At 39.7% G+C, this 17142-nt stretch overlaps 2 protein-coding genes across 2 annotated transcripts in view; one reads left to right on the top strand and one right to left on the bottom strand.

Annotated features, from left to right (window-relative positions):
- The window catches only part of LOC131688902 (ADP-ribosylation factor-like protein 6), a 27057-nt gene extending 9915 nt beyond the window's left edge, over positions 1-17142 (bottom strand). Inside the window, exon 1 of the mRNA XM_058973514.1 lies at positions 16266-17142. Coding sequence (XP_058829497.1) covers positions 16266-16443 — 178 coding nt within the window. The 5' untranslated portion in view covers positions 16444-17142. The remainder of the gene's footprint in view (positions 1-16265) is intronic.
- LOC131688901 (peroxiredoxin-6-like) lies at positions 4601-6176 on the top strand. Its single transcript, XM_058973513.1, has 6 exons — positions 4601-4773; positions 4865-5021; positions 5096-5253; positions 5628-5687; positions 5772-5847; positions 5917-6176. The coding sequence occupies exons 1-6, from the start codon at positions 4691-4693 to the stop codon at positions 6046-6048; spliced, it is 666 nt and encodes a 221-aa protein (XP_058829496.1). The 5' UTR covers positions 4601-4690; the 3' UTR covers positions 6049-6176.

The raw sequence follows: 17142 nt of genomic DNA, 5'->3' as shown, positions 1-17142 counted from the left end.
AGTTTTGGATATCTCAGCAGCGTATTCCAATCAATGTTTCGTGTGAGGTCATAGGGAACATTGATTGGTGCCGATGGTCTTGAACCAGTGGTGATTGCAATTACAATTGGTAAGTGGTCACTACCGTGGGGATCAGATATTACCTTCCACTTGCAATCTAACCGTAGTGATGTCGAGCATAAAGATATGTCCAGTGCACTTGCTTGCGCAGGGGGTCTAGGAATCCGTGTCATTTCCCCTGTGTTCAGAATTGTCATATTGAAGTTGTCACAAAGGTCTTGAATTGTCGAAGATCGATTAGCGTCGTATAGACAGCCCCACCCCGTACCGTGAGAGTTAAATTCTCCAAGAAGCAGGCGGGGCGAGGGAAGGTGTTTAATCACGTTAGAGAGTCTTCGATATCCCATCATGGCCCTAGGAGGAATGTAAATAGAAGCAATGCAAAGATCTTTGCCTTTGATTGTTGTTTGACAAGCGACAACTTCAATGCCTGGCGTCGAAGGGAGATTGATTCGATTGAAGGAGTAGCACTTTTTGATCCCTAAAAGTACCCCTCCATATGAGTCTTATCGATCCAAGCGGATAATGTTAAAATCGTGGAAGTTGAGGTTTATATTAGAAGTTAGCCATGTTTCACATAGGGAAAATGCATCACAATGATTGTAATTTAGCAAGTGTTTTAATGAATCAATTTTGGGGACAATACTTCTGCAGTTCCACTGTAAAACAGTGATCAGATCCTTGATTCCGTCTAATAAGTTAGCCATCGAAGGATACGATCGCTGTAAGGAGGGGCCATTGTTCAGACAACTGTTTAAAAAATGTTCTTACTGTTGGTAGAATAGCAACCAGCAAGCTTTTCAGAGGATCGGTAATGTTGAAAGCTGTGAATATCCAGTTCACAATGTCAGAAAATTTAAGGAATCCCGTTTTAGGTTGAGTTTCTGACTGTAAAATTGGAGCACTTGGGATTTTTGGTTCCCCGGGGAGTGCTGGGAACTCCTGGTTGTATCTCAATTTCCCAAAACCAGGAGGTATTATCTTCGGATTTGTACCAGCACTTCCGGTTGATGAATTATTTTTATTTTGTACCCTTGTTTGGGACAACCTAGGACCCTTACGAGGAAGTTCAGGTGAGTTTTGATTAGGTCTTTTCCTAGAGTTTCCAAGCGGAGCCAAAGAATGCCCCTCGCAAGGGTCGTTAGAGGCGTTATCGTCAGTTGGCAAGAGAACGAATGGGTTTTCGGAGATAAGTGGAACAGCTCTTTTAAGCATTTCTGCGTAAGAGCGTCTGGAGCGATCTTTGGCGGATCGCTTCAGTTTATCCGCGCGAAGTTTGTACGTTGGGCATGTCAAAAGTGCATGCGGATCCTCCCCACAGTAAACGCACTTCTCAGCGGGCCTACTGCAAGTTTCATCCGCATGGCGTTCCCCACATTTACCGCACCGTTTCTTGTTGCTACAGTAGGTGGCCGTGTGACCTAGCTGCTTGCAATTGGAACAATTCATGACCCGCGGTACAAACAGGCGGACAGGTAGACGAGCTCCTCCCACTTCAACGTAGCTCGGAAGTGCAGATCTGGCGAAGGTTACGCGAAACGAGTCTGATGGATAGTAATTCCCATCTTCGATGGACTTTGAGTGCAATTGCTTGCACTCCAAAATCTTAACTGATTGAAGGTTAGGGTCTTTAAAGCGGCCAGCCCCATCATGCATCAGATCATCGACAGTTAGACCCGCATCACTTACCACACCGTCGATCTCCACATCACGAGAAGGGATGTAGATGCGATACTCCAGCGTAAAGAGGCTATTTCTAACGATATCATTGGCCTGTTTCAAGTCAGTAACGACTACGCGCAGTTTATCTGACTGAACCTTTTTAATCTCGGTTACGGCCGAGTAATGTTTTGTCAGCTCCCGTGCAACAGGTATGCTGTTTAACGGTTTATTTTTGGGCCGAAAGTATACCACCCAAGGACCAGCGGATCCATCCTGGTAAACCTTGACTCGGGGGGTGGGGGGGCTGTGAGACATTGGGGGAAAGTGGGGGAAGTGGATCGACCATAACATTATCTGTCTCAGTATCAGATATACGTTCTTCTTCCTCATAATATTCGTCTTCGGAAGGTGATCCTTCTGTTTGTTCCATTTTGTTGCGGGAGCAACGCGCTCGACCGCACTATTTAATTTAAATCAAAATAAAAAATCAAAAACAATAATAAAAAAAATCGATAAGAAAAGTAAAAAACGAAACACTTCACCAGTTTGTTCCTGACGAGCTGGTAGGTGAATTGATCCTTCGTTTGTTTTATCCGTCACCCGCGTGACCTTCACACAGTAGAGAGCTGATATAGCTCGTCTAAACAAAGCCGTCTTGCAGGCAAGAAAACTGTTTAGTAACGCACTTCACTGCACTACCTTCACCGATATCGCAGGTAATAATTATCACTCGCGGGACTGTTTATTAGTAATGCTTTACTGCAGCCTCTGCCACAGCAAGCACCTTCGTACTACCGAAAAAACTAAACCACACCGGAGAGAACAAAAAGCACTTGTTTCTCGGTACACGTTCGGTTACGAATGAGCTACGAATACGTTTTTATTTTCATTACGAGTTTTTCGTAAAAACCACGAAATGACTTTCGTAGGCTTATTACATTACATTATTCCAACGAATTGTTTGATTAAAATACAAGGATATCTTTATATTATTTTATTATAGCATCTTTCGTAATAAGGACGATTTTTTCCGAAGAATCCCCAACATAAATATGCACCAAAAATTCATATCGCTGAACGCCGTTATTCGTTAATCTGCTAAAAATAGATAAGATGCTATCATTTCGTGAACTACCAAAAATATGGCGACTTGATGAACGAAATTTTTTTTCGTAATTTTTAATATTTAGTATACATTTAACAAAATTCATCGTGGATAACAAAATTCGTTTAAATCATGGTATGATATGAATTAATTAAATGAAATGTAGAATCATATGTTCCATACACCAAGAAATATTCGTATAAGATAGATCGAAACACTTACAACTGGTTTAAAGTCATCCCTCAATTCTTTCAAATGGGAAAGAAATTTGGATGTTTCTCGTGCGATTCATTGAAGTCAGAAAAATAAGCTTTCTCCTAAATCTCGTAGGCATGAGATATTTAACATCAACCCGTTTATTATTACAATACAACGCAAGACCATTCGAACAACCCCTGGTTTGAGTTTATGTTCATTTTACACTCTCAGTAGACAATTTTCTACATGTAAATGCAAAGAGCAAATAATTTCTTTGAAGCAAAAGCAGACAGTTCATTATTGTCGTTGTACCAACCAAATACATACACGCCTAAAACCACCATGCCCCAAGAAAGCGTTCGACAGACTGTTATGAACGTACGGCGACGCGGGCTCGAAAATTATAAATCCCTCTCGTTTGCACACAACTCTAACACCTCCATATGAACACCGCCCCAATGCACGCTGGTTCAATATTTGACTTGAACCGGTGCAAAAGGTAATAGAAAAAGCCGTCGCCCATGATACTCACGCTGTTGTTCCAGCCGTCGCTCTTGCAGCTGCTCTATCCAGTATGAGATATGCGGTGAGAGTATGAGATGCGTGCATGTTAGAGGTTGAACCAGTCATGGGAAGACTGAAAATTTTTTAAATAAAACTAATAATAATAAAACTGGTTTCGGGTCGTCAGATTTTGCTTACCTGTTCAATGAACAGGTTGAACGTACTGACGTGTCGCCTCTGCATTATATTACTTAAAGCGAAATATAAACACATATACTAAGACTCTTTCTGAGTGAATAAAGGGGCACGTGCCTCCTCGTGCACCCCTATCTGTGACTTGAAGTTGCTAGATGCCCATTGAAAATTTCGTCAAATTTGTTCCATTTGCTTGACTACATTTTTACAAAATCAACAAAAAAATAATTGTAGTTGTACGTGCTATCGAGGCAAAATGTACGCACTTATTGAAGTGGTTCGTTACGTAATGTGGACAACCTATATTGACTCAAATCATAGAACGATTGGAATATGATACTCATAATTGTTTTGACACTTGGAGTATTACTTTTACAACTACCGCAAAGACATGCGTAAATCTAGGTCAGAAGAAAAAAACAAAGTTGTTTTCAAATTCATCCGAAGCCTTGGTAACCAACAAATTCGGGTGAACATCCTGTGTCTACAAGATTGCACCGTTAATGATTGAGTTTCATCAGCAACCCTATGCCGGCGCGTGTCCGATAATCGCATTTCTTCCTGTTATCCGCATTGTCATTGTTTTCTTTCGCCGCTTGGCAGCAACCGGTTTTACAAATTATGTACACGCAGCAATTGATGTCTGAAAGTGTCTCATATTAGGTAAACCCCTTATCAGATCGGTCCCACACGTAAATTATGAAGTGATTGTAAGATCAACAGGACCAACGCATACATTGCAAACGGTCATGGACCTTTAGCTTCTCGATAACGTATACCTACCATCTATATGTATCAGCAGCCGAGCCCACCGATGCACACATAGAAACGCACGCCTTTCGCGCGTATCATCCATGCTTATTTAAATTGGGCTGAGTGCATCTGGCTGAGATCAGTAAGCGCAAAGCGTTCAAAGAAGTAACCTGTTTCAATTGTCGTGCAGTGATTTAATCAACTACCGCCAAAATGCGTATTGGAGCCATTATTCCAAACTTCAAGTCTGAAACCACCCAGGGTCCGATCAGTTTCTACGAGTGGCTCGGAGATTCGTTAGTATCAACGTCAAAATTTACGGGATTGTTTGGAGATACTATTTAAAATTATTTATTTCTTCGTTTCGATTCGATGGAAATGTACCAGATGGTGTGTCCTGTTCTCACATCCAGCGGATTTCACCCCCGTCTGTACGACCGAACTGGGTCGAATCGCCGTCCACCGGGAGCACTTTGCCAAGCGAAATGTGAAGGTATTGGCCCACTCGGTTGATGACCTAAAGTGCCACGTGGATTGGGTTAATGTGAGTGAAAAATAGTGACCCTATGTGCTGTCGTGATTGTGATCGTGAATTTTTTTCATTCTTATCGTAAATAGGATATCAAATCTTATTGCCCGGATATTATCGGAAACTTCCCATACCCAATTTTGGCAGATCCCAATCGGGAGCTGGCCGTTCGATTCGGCATGCTGGATGAGAAGGATCAGAATAATCCGGAGTTGGCGCACACCGTTCGGGCACTATTCATCATCAGGTAAATAGTGTAAATCAATCAACATTAAACGTCACCTGTAGAGATAATTTTTTTTTTGCGTGGCCTGCTGCTAAAAGCCACGACCGGGTTCCTTTTCGAAAGTGTAATTTTAGAGCCAGACAAGTGTCTTGACACGATGTCATTGCTTTGAAATTGGGATTATGAGCTGAAAGATGTTAGATTTAAAAACTACTCACTCAATTATTAACAGATCCGATTTCTGCTCGTGAAGCATTTTTTTTAAATTTATCGAGCAAAGCGACAAGTGTGTGTTGGTGATCTGTAATATAAATATTTTTCAAGAATCTAGATAATGTTATAGAAAGATACCAAGGTAATTAAAATAAATCATATAACGTTTGTCACTGTTTCAGTCCTGATCACCGAGTTCGGTTGACGATGCACTACCCTACATCCACCGGTAGAAACGTTGAGTAAGTGCCGATTCATTCCCATTGACTAGTTTAAATTATTAAAATCCATTCTCTGCTCTACTATTTCTTATGACTCTATCACAGTGAAATTCTACGAGTCATTGATTCGCTTCAGCTAACGGATCGTTTGAAGGTGATCGCGACCCCCGCAAACTGGACGGTATGAGTTACTTTTTTTCTTTGAACGAACATATTTTAGTAATGTTTTATTCTGTCTTTCTACAAATAGCCCGGAACCAAGGTGATGATTCTGCCCGAAGTCTCTGAAGCAGACGCAGACAAACTTTTCCCCAACGGCATCGAGCGAGTCTCAATGCCGTCGGGACATGTATACGTTCGTACGACTACCGATTACATGTGAGAGGCCCTCTTGCGAAGAAGACATTGTCGATCGCGTACGGAAGTTTATTTGTTTTCTGAAGTGATTTAATAAAACAATATTTGTTATACATACTTGTTATTGCTGAATACATTACATTGTATTCCCGATGTGTTGTTGTGATGTAAAAAGATTGCGCCCGTACTCATAGGCAAATTGTCGTTATTTATTATGTATTAAAATTTAACCAAACCCGGTGATGTCGCCGGGTGAGGTCTGGCGGTTGTAAATAGAATAAGGAATTACAGGTTGGTAAACAAGTTTGCCGCCCTTCGCCAATTGTGTTTATTATTTGCGAGTTGTGGGTATCAGTTTACCTGTTTCATGACGGGCGCGGAAAGTTTTCAAGATGAACAAGTGCGCTTAGCGCGGAGCTAAAGAAGCATCACGTTTCATTTATGAGTTGCAATCACTTGATTCTGTTGTCTGAACAGAGAGTGCAGCAACTTGGGTAAAGATTGTGTAATCAAAGAAGACGTATTGTTGTCTATGGAAATTTACTTGAACGCGAATATTGGATAATAAATTTTGTAGGCTTGTTTGCTTGATTTTAATTTTAAATTCTCCACGTAAGATCTTGATTCACTATAATAATACAATCTCATTAAAATTTAACACAATACTCCATAAGACTCGGTTCAACAACTACTGGCTTGTCGTCCCGTTCCAAAAACTCTCGAACGATCGCGCAGATGTTGAGAATCGACGTCTTCTAGCTACCAGCCATCTCCTTGATTCTTAGCTCCTCTTTCAATAGCATAATCGAAACGACTCCAGCAAATCAAAAGCATCATAGGGACAATTCTTAAAACCTACTCCAACCATCGCATACTAATCGACACTACAGCAATTTCGCCGCTATCGATGTCTATCAAAATATGATCCAGTGGACAACTATGTCGATTACGGTAACACGGTGTCGCACAGTGGCGGATCTTCGTACAAAAGGCGGTCAAAACCAAAAATGTTGCCTGATTCTGCTGAAAATCACAATTAAAGCTAGTTTTGAGGTGCTGAGCTCATTTTTGGTGTCAAAAGTCGTAAAATAGTAGATGCCTTTTTCCATACAGTGTCATTGAACCGTTCTTATGACTATGATCCCATTTTAATGATAGATTTTCCGTTACTGTTCATCAATATCAACAATATCATAAAAAACCGATTTAATCCACCTAGCAGTGAGATGAGACATTTCTTACGCATGTCACTGCTGAATCAGTTTCGAATCTGTCACTAATAAAACCTTAAACTGAATAAATAACGGTTCCGACAGCATGAAGTAACAAGTTACTTTACACTCGTCCGAACATGCCGCAGACTCAGGTGATTCGCATTTCTAATGCCAAAAGATCCTGACTCCTGCGGTAGCAGACAAAAGTTTAAGTCGCCGGTAAACTCTAAGCTTGGTCATATGACCCTTTCCCACGCTTTTCTAAACTTTCTTCCTTCAATTCCTTGCTCTCCCTTGAGTACTATGGCTCTTAATATTGAAAAAACATACTTCATTTTCCAGTCCCTTGCCAATTGAATGTCGTTAGAAAAACAAAAAAATAACAGAAAAACAATAAAACAAATCAAATTAAAAGATTAATAAGTCAAAAAAGGAATAAAAGTTATCAAGTTAATTAAAATAAATAAAAATGAGATGAGTAGAATGATTAATATAAATCGAATTAAAAAATAAATAAATCATATTAGTTCAACTAATCGAATGCAAAATTAGACAATATTGAAAAAAAAAACTGTTTTAATCCACCTAGCGGTGCAATTGTGCCTTTCTCATTTCTCTAAACTTTGGCTCGGAGGCTTTTTATGTTCAACATAATTGTGGAAATGTCCATTACATTCTTAGTACACTTTGCACTTCTACACAATGGCTTGCCAGCCAAGAACTTGATGAGCTACACGTCGACGGTGAAACACTTGAAACAAAAAATATCGTGCTTCATTAGCCTAATCAGCATTAGATCAATGTTATTTGCTTGCTAACTCATTTTGTCATGCGGGGGTGGGTATGTGAGGAGGGCGAAAGTCTCATGAACAAACGACTCTCCAGCTTAAAGCACTATTTACACCTATCCGATTCGTTTCAGTGACGGTTCAGTACCGTGCACGGACTCCAATATTCTTTCATACAAATCAAATACGAGCATTCACACTTGTCCTGCACGGCACCGACCCAGACAAGTGTGAATGCTCGCATTTGATTTGCATGAAATAATATTGGCGTCCGCGCACGGTACTGAACCGTCACTGAATCGGAACGGAAAGGTGAAAATTTGGCTTAAATTGGTATGCTTTGTGATATAGTGGTGGTTTAAAGATGATGGGGTTGAAGGGAAGGGGTATGAGGGCTGGATGGGGTGGTGGTCTGAGGGGTGATTTAAGAAGATTTTTAAGGGAGGGGAGTGAACAGTAGAGGGGGGGGGGTAACCCCTCTCCTTAAACCATCAACTACGCCCCTGTTAAAATCCAGAAACCTTATGCGAGTCAAAAAAAAAAATTAGGGATTAGGTTGACGTTTTTCAGAGTGATTGCATAACCTTTTTATATGAGAACGGCAAAAAAGTGCCAAAGCCAAGTGAATAGTCGTCAAATTTTTTTTTTCGAGTTTGCATCAAATCTCGACGTTTCATGCTCCTTAAAGACATTTAGCATCAAAAATAAAAATTCTATTTTTAATTTTTCCTATAGCTTATATGAGAAATTTCTGTGTGGCCGCACTCTTAAACCCGTAATTCCGGAACCAGAATTCCGATCGATCCAAAATTCAATAGCAGCCGATGGGAAGGTTGCACCTTTCATTTGAGACTAAGTTTGGGCAAATCGGTCCAGCCATATCTGAGAAAAATGAGTGACATTATTTGACACATACGCACATACATACACACACATGCAGGCTTTTTCCGATCTCGACGAACTGAGTCGAATGGGATATGACACTCGGCCCTCCGGGCCGGAGTTAGGTTGACGTTTTTCAGAGTGATTGCATAACCTTTCTATATGAGAAAGGCAAAACTGTTTTAATCCACCTAGTGGTGCAATTGTGCCTATCTCATTTATCAAAGCTACAGTTTAAAGCTGGTTACGTTCAATATAACATTGTGGAAATATCTATTGCATTCTTATTGCACTTGGTAAGCATATATGGGTGCACGTCTGCCACGAACCTGATAAGCAACATTTCGACGTTGACACAGATGAAACAAACAAAAATATAATATTTAATTAGTTTAATCAGCTTGAGTTCAATGTTATCTTCATGTTAGCATATTTTAACATGCGAGTTGGTGTGGGGGGGGGCTAGGGGTAGGGGGATATTTATTAGGAGAAGAGGATGCGTTGGGGACAACCTACGAGTGCAACAGTCAACTTCATATACCTTCCATTTGAGACTTCACCATCACCGAATTGACTTTAGTTCTGGAATATGTTCGGAACCAGCAACTTCCGAAATTATCGATAGTGGACAATTTATCCCAAAAATCTTTGATTTTCCATCAGTTATCTAGGTCAGCGAAGTTATTTGATGTTCATATCAATGGACTTTTAACCTATGAGATAATACAATTGTACCGGTTTATATGAGAAATTTCCAAGTGACCGTAATAACCCCCTTGTAACTCCGGAACCAAAAATCAGTACTGAATGAAGTTCAATAGCAGTCAATCGAAATATTATATCTTTCATTTGAAATTAAGCTTATAAAAAATCAGTTTTGAGTTCGCTGAAAAACAGGTGTGACATTAGCTTAGGAACTTGGTGAGTTTCTCGGGGGCCTATAGAACCGTTGTTATGAGTTCACGACGAGCAGTAGTTGAATCAGATAGGGAGCGGCTAAACTTCTTTCAGCAGCTATTTTCACACGGTATTGTGTAGGTCAGCTAAAGCTAGAAACATTTATTTATTTCATATCGTTTCTATTGATTTTACATGTATTTACTTACAACTTTTTAGTGCTCGATATAATTCTGATTCCTAACTCGGTAACTTCATGTGTCATCGGCAAAGCCGGATTGCATATAGGATTATAGCAATTATAATAATTTTCTAAAGACACTTTAGGAATACTGTGTTGCGGTTGATTTCAACATGTGTTCCGTACCTAATCTTCTATCCTTCTCCGGTTTATTGTTCTTGAATCAAACAAAAATAGTAATCTATATCCATTATAGCCCCTACCGAGAATAGACGGGCTAATTCTGTCGCAACATAGGCGGCCAATGTGGTCAAAGCTACTTTGATTAGTCATTAGTGATCTAGACCCTCAAATTCAAGTAATGTTGAACCTATTAGAATATGTATCGTTCGGACACCATGGTTTATAATGGAATTTGCTGTGTGACAGTACTCTTCAACCAGTAGCTCCGAAACCTAGACTTGGATCAACTAAATTCAATAGCAGCTTGTGGGAGCGTTATACCGTTCATTTGACACTAGATTTGAGCAAATTGGTTCAGCCATCTCTGAGAAAATTGATTGACGTTATTTGACACACACTTTGCGATCTCGACGAACTGAATCGAATGGTGTAAGAGACTCGACCCTGCGGGCCTCGGTTACAAGGTCGAAATTCTCGCTCGATAGCTTAACTTTTCTCTATTTTTCTCATTTTTTTGGGCAAACTAAATCTCGACGTTTCATGCATTTTAAGGACATTTGGCATCAAAAATTTCTTATGTGACCGGACGATTCATTCTATATTTCCGGAACCATATAACCGATCCGTACGACATTTCATAGCACTCTATAGGAATCATATTCCTTACGTTTGAAACTAAGTTTATGAAAATCGGCCCAACCATCTCCTAGAAACTGATGTGAGTTTTTTAATTTTGAATTTTCCATTTTTCCATTTTCCCGAGACTTCTTGAACCGTCTACGGTGGTCAATGTGGCCAACAAGATTTTGATAGGCCGCCAGTAACAGAGAACTGCAAATGACAAAGTTGCTCCTATTTTAGCAAAAAAAATGCTTTCATCGTGGTATCGGTTTAAATAGGAGTTTTCTCTGTAACCAAGTTTAGAAGACTTTGTATAACTAAATATTATGTCCCAGGCCGAATGACGGCGCCGGTGGTTGAGTGGTAAGCGTGACCGCCACTCATTCCAGTTGGCCTGGGTTCAATTCCAGCCGAGGTCGTTGAGATTTTTCTGAGGTGAAAAAATCTGTGGTCACACGTCTTCCTTCGGAAGGGAAGTAAAGTCGTTGTTCCCCGGTCCATGAAATTGGTGGATCGATATCTAGTCCAGGTAGTGGAATCACCTCTCTGGCGTCGGTAAAGAAGAAGTATATCCAACTTCTATACTCTACTAACAAAAATATCCTCCTCCCGTGATACTTGTGGAGTGCGCAGTAGTATATACGGCCTCTAGCAAAAGCAAGTATCGGACTAACAATTCCTTCCCTTTCCTTCCGCGATCTACGTTCGGGCCTGGCCGGCGCCGGTATTGATCAGAAACACTTTAGGATTAGCAGGAGTTGCACATTGAAAGATGTTTCGCTAATCCCAAGCATGATTATCTACTGATTCCCTGTGCAACTTCAGCTAGTCCCGATCGATAACGGAGTGGCAGCCAGGGGTGGTCGCACAAGCTCAAGCTCAATATTATGTCCCAGGCCGAAGAACTACGACTTTATATTAATCCAGTAATCGATGTTCGAAGTAAGAAAGGGGTACTGAACGTAAGATCATTTGATAATCGGTAGAAAAAACTAACCTAACATTTCTCTACATGATTTGTAATCACTCGCATACTGAATTAAAGAGGATTAAAAAAAACGGAAACACTTTTCTTTTTCTGTTGATAGTTTCAACATAAGTATTGTTCCCATTTAGAGAAATTTCGAATTATCATTAGGTTTGCTGCGACTATGTGCTCGATCATCTCAAATCGTAAACACTATTAAAATTACATATTGTATTTTTAGCCCCTCCTGAAACAAAATGCTGGCTGCGGGCCTGGGTTCTCAAACCAAACAAATAAACCTAATAAACGTCTTCAAAGCTTGCAACAGTTTTTATTTAAAATTTTTGGGAAAAGTCCCATGTATGTTCAACTGAATCCTTTATTAATAGGGTAAACAAATCGTGTTACTTGAAAATATTCGTAGTCTTCAGAGTTATTTTGAAATATTACAGCTTAGCGTAGCTTAGCTTAGGTATACTACTCGTAGTTGCACTTCGTGATTGACCAGATGATCATGCATGAACCATGATGCTTGGGAGGAGCAAATCATTCTCACTGTGCATGTTTCACTGACTCAAAACATTCATAAAAATGGTCAATTACGACGCCAACCACGACCAATGCTGTTCTACCGAGGAAGGAAAGGAATGTTAGTTCGACACTCGCTGTTGATAGAGACCGAGACTACCTCTGCATCTCCACGAGCATCACGGGAAAGGAATTAGCGCGTTAATAGGAAAGGGAAAAGATCAGGGAATATGTCTTGGTACTTTAGAATTATTTTGAAATATTACAACTCAGAAATTATTTTCGACAAAATTTTATCATTATGGTATTAAGGAAAATTATTTGAATCGAATCTTACACCAGTTTGATTTTGATTTATCGTTATTAAGAACACAAATCACATTCGTTCTAAAAAGCGATTTGTCCTAATACAGAGTAGGCTGATTAACAAAAAATAATATGCGCAACAATATAAGGGCGATTAATTGCCTTCTTACCGCATCATCTGACCGTGCATCTACATGCTTCGAATTCGATTAGCGAACGATGATTGAAGAATTTAGCACAAAAATGCATATGGGACTTATATAAGTTCCCAATATACGATTAGGTCTCTTAGGTGCACCATATTGACGCCTGAAATAGACTGTCGGGATTTCTTTCGAAAGTTTTTGCGTTATTCATAGAAGTCATAATACATAATTCAAAGTTTAATTGAAAACTATTTTTCCAACTGATTAGATCAAATATAATGTAATTCCGGTCAGTACATTTAAAGTAACTAATGTTCAACTTTTCCTCCTATTTTTCTGAAAATATTCAAAAATGGCTATATTGAAAGGTAAGTCGTAGTTACGACAAAAGAATATGAAAAACTTGGATCAGATTCGCAAAATGTTACTAGCAATGATTGCATTCTTTTTGATAAATGCATGATTCTTGTGAATTTAGCTGGCTACAGCTGCTTTGATTGCACAGGATCAGATCGAAAAAAATCTGATTTGACAAGCGATCTATTTCTTGCCACAGGACCACCGTCGCCGTTCTAAGAACCAAATGTAATTAATAGAACTGGACTCGCGTGGACGCATGATGGTGGGTTGCCATGAACATCGATGGCTCACGGCCACAGCTACGGATTTCCTGCCAGATCAACAACTTACAGCAACTCCCGGTAACTTCTGTCTTGGAAGCTGCTTGAAACCCAATTTGGCATACGTTTCATCATCCATAAGGATGCATCCGTTTGATCTCGTCGGTACCTGATCATATAGCTTTTGGCCGTACTGGGGCCCTATTCTCACAGTCCCGTCACTTGGTGACTAGAAGGAAATTTTCTTCTAGTCACTAGATGACGTGACTGTGAGAATAGGGCCCCTGTTTTGCGCCGGCCCAGAAATCTTTCTGAATGCGCATATTTCGAACTGCACAGTACAGAATTTGTTGACCACAACCACGTCCGACGCCTTGATTACATCATCCGGGAAACAGTCGTTCCTTGAAATGTTTCAGAACTACTTACACGGTGGATTTGGCTATTTTCAAATCCTTTGCGATCCTCGTACCCGTCCATGTCGTGATTCCATTGCTTTTGGGCAGAAGTAATTTGTTCTTCTTCCATCACATGGCAATTCGAGAAAATACCAACCACTAGAATCACTTCACCGGTCAAAAACAACGGACCGATTCTAAATATGCCAAGCTGTATTCAGGTTAGGTATTCCTTACATAGAATGTGTTTGCAAAGTTTTTTAATGGGAGTTAACACAGCAAATCGCGTTTTTTTTCGAGAGACGTCCTACGAAAAGCTTCGTCACCGCGTGGCTTGTCGATATTTTTGCTTTTTAATGTACAAAAGTTTTGATCAATTTGCTTCAGACAAACTTTTTTTTTTTTTTTTTTTTTGAGGTCGCTAGCCGTGCATTGAAGAATGCCTAAAACTCTGAACTAGGCTCCGTCGAGTCCAGTCCGTCATCTGTCCGTCTCGTCCTGTCGTGTCTGGGGCTTCCAGGTTACATGCATTCACCAGACGAGACTAGCTTATGTCAGCTTAATTGTGCACTGGTTTCGTAGAATCGAGGCGATCATCGAAATGATAGATCCTACGAGTGAATGCACTTGGCCCAGTCACCTGTCGAGCATTTGTATATTTGCGTGTGTGAATGTTTACGTGTGTATGGGAAGTGTTGCATGTTGAGATATGTGTGTTACCTGTAAATAATATGTTAATACAAATATGCATGATGTTAAAATAAGACATGTGTAATATGCTACTTACAGTTTGTTGTTCATTCCTACTTATTTGATTCAATTGAGTATGAAAGTACATCTCAATTTTTCTAAAACCTGGCGACGTCTGATGGCAGCAAATAGTCATTGTTGACAGCAATGTTGCCCTTTTATGTTAAATTATCTCGGAGAAGTCATCAGAGGAATATGACGCATGAGATCGAAAATAAATAAAATAAAATAAAGAGTAGAGTTAGTACTGTTATTGAATATTAATTGAACAACACATGTACCATTCAATAAAACTACTTGGAATCGTCCAAATGCCAGAAAATGATATATATACACACACACACACATATATATATATATATATATATATATATATATATATATATATATATATATATATATATATATATATATATATATATATATATATATATATATATATATATATATATATATATATATATATATATATATATATATATATATATATATATATATATATATATATATATATATATATATATATATATATATATATATATATATATATATATATATATATATATATATATATATATATATATATATATATATATATATATATATATATATATATATATATATATATACATATCTACCATTAACGACAATTAACTCCGTTAGAAGTTTCTCATGCTATGCTGGACGGGAACGGATCATTGACGTGCATCGGTAAATCAATCGTACCTTCATTTATCCAATCCGAATGAATCGAATCGAATGCACGAATTGAACACCAGTAAAAAGTTACCAACGAATCCCAAGAAGGATCACCCACTATTCCATCGTATAAGTCAGTTCTGCATCCATTCCCTGGTCCACATGTCACAAATACTCAGACGCCCACATACACAGATAGACACACGGCCAGCACACAACTGTACACTAGTACCACAATTATTACAACACAACACAACTAATAGGGTTCCACTGTTATTTTTTTTTTAATGCGCCTGTGCACGTTGCCGAGGTCGACCGATAAATCGACACACAATGACTTCCACTGCGAGCCGTGCTCACAAAGACTGCCGTTAAGCTGTTGAACAATGTCTGCAAACACAGCCCACAGAAAAAGTTAATCCACGGCGACCCGCCAATCGATCACGCCAGTGTGCACAGGCTCTTAGTTGACTGTTAGTTTGGACTGGTGCAGAGTATGAAAAAACACAAAACATAAAAAAGGTCCATAAGCCCTCTCGGTCTCCTCGATGCACTACTATCGAGGCGCAATGCAATAACCATCCTAAAGCAGGTGTCTGCTCAAATATGCTTGAAGATGTTTGCAATACCGTCAAACCCGTCAACCTAGGAGAGGGAATTTGCTTCAGACAAACTTCTAAAAAAAAAAAAAAAATCGCGGGAATGGTTTTCTTTTCCATTGAAACCCCCATACCCCAACCACCCTTATTAGAGATCGTCTTGAATTATAAGTGGCGTAATTGATGTGTGATCCCTAAAAAAGGGATATTGACTAAACAATAGACACGCCGTCCTAAGATATACAATAATAAGTTCGTGATTCGAATGTTAAAATCGATAAACCTTGAGCACCCAGCTGATACGTCGCGCCCAGAAAAGACATTGCATAATAACTTCCCACATGGTGTCCATCAGATACGTCTCGTTAGGTATGTGATTGCGAAACTACTGCATGTCACGCAAAGAAGACTGCCCGGCCCATATGAATAGTTCCGCATCTCGTTAATTTGCATAAATACTTACTCTGAAATCGCTCAACGCTGAAACCAACCGTTGGCACTATTATCGAGTTTCGCTCATCTGGATTCTTGAAGTGATTCACAATGGTCGATTTGCCACTGTTGTTCAGTCCTACCACCAGTATATTGATCTGTTCCTTTTTAATCTTCAACATATTGGCCAGTTTGTCGAAGAGACCCATGGCGCTGACTGCTTCTGTCCGGAAGCGTGTACACTTTCGGTAGAATATACACGAACACCTACCGTCTGGTTGACACAAAAATCTGGCCCAAGGCCGTTGATTGACGGTGCAGATAATTTGGTTATGGCAGGTGCCTAAACGTAGCAAGGATTATTTCCAAATTCAGAACAACTGCGTGACCGACCATGGCTGGTACTCTGTAGTTATTGATCACACATGCCCTTGTATGTTGCGGAGATGGTAGAGGGTTTTACTGCACCCGACGCGACGTGTCCTTCGCCTTCCGTTCCGATACACTTCTAACTATTGGTTGTTCCTAATGGCAGCGGAAATTGTTTTTTGCAAGTATGCAGTAAACACAGTCATGCTCATATATATGAATAAGTTCTAGAATGTTTGCACAAACAGAGAAGTTGTAAACTACACGGGTGCAGATTTATTCATGCTTGTCCCGATTACACACGATAGGGAAGTAACGCGCCTCAGGCTCTATACATAATGTATGGATGAGGGTGGCAATTACATGTCGTTAAACACTTCACTTTATATTTTTGCTATTAAAGTGGAAAACTGACGTACAATTTATATTTCTGAAGTAGCACCATATTGGCGGACGGTACGTTAACGACTGGGTGCCTGACGTTCGAAATGGTGAGGGCTTGTTTGAGTTCCGATCGCCTTGGTAACGGTTGGGTGTTG

This window comes from Topomyia yanbarensis, chromosome 3 (assembly GCF_030247195.1).
Source record: "Topomyia yanbarensis strain Yona2022 chromosome 3, ASM3024719v1, whole genome shotgun sequence".
NCBI classification, from domain to species: domain Eukaryota; kingdom Metazoa; phylum Arthropoda; class Insecta; order Diptera; family Culicidae; genus Topomyia; species Topomyia yanbarensis.
This window is presented reverse-complemented; position numbering and strand designations above follow the sequence as displayed.

Excerpts from the sequence above, each read along its gene's own strand:
- LOC131688901 (XM_058973513.1), top strand. The coding sequence starts at position 4,691 with ATGCGTATTGGAGCCATTATTCCAAACTTCAAGTCTGAAACCACCCAG. Across the intron at positions 4,774-4,864 it reads TACGAGTGGCTCGGAGATTC|ATGGTGTGTCCTGTTCTCAC; the intron begins GTTAGTATCAAC and ends GAAATGTACCAG. Across the intron at positions 5,254-5,627 it reads CGGGCACTATTCATCATCAG|TCCTGATCACCGAGTTCGGT; the intron begins GTAAATAGTGTA and ends TCACTGTTTCAG.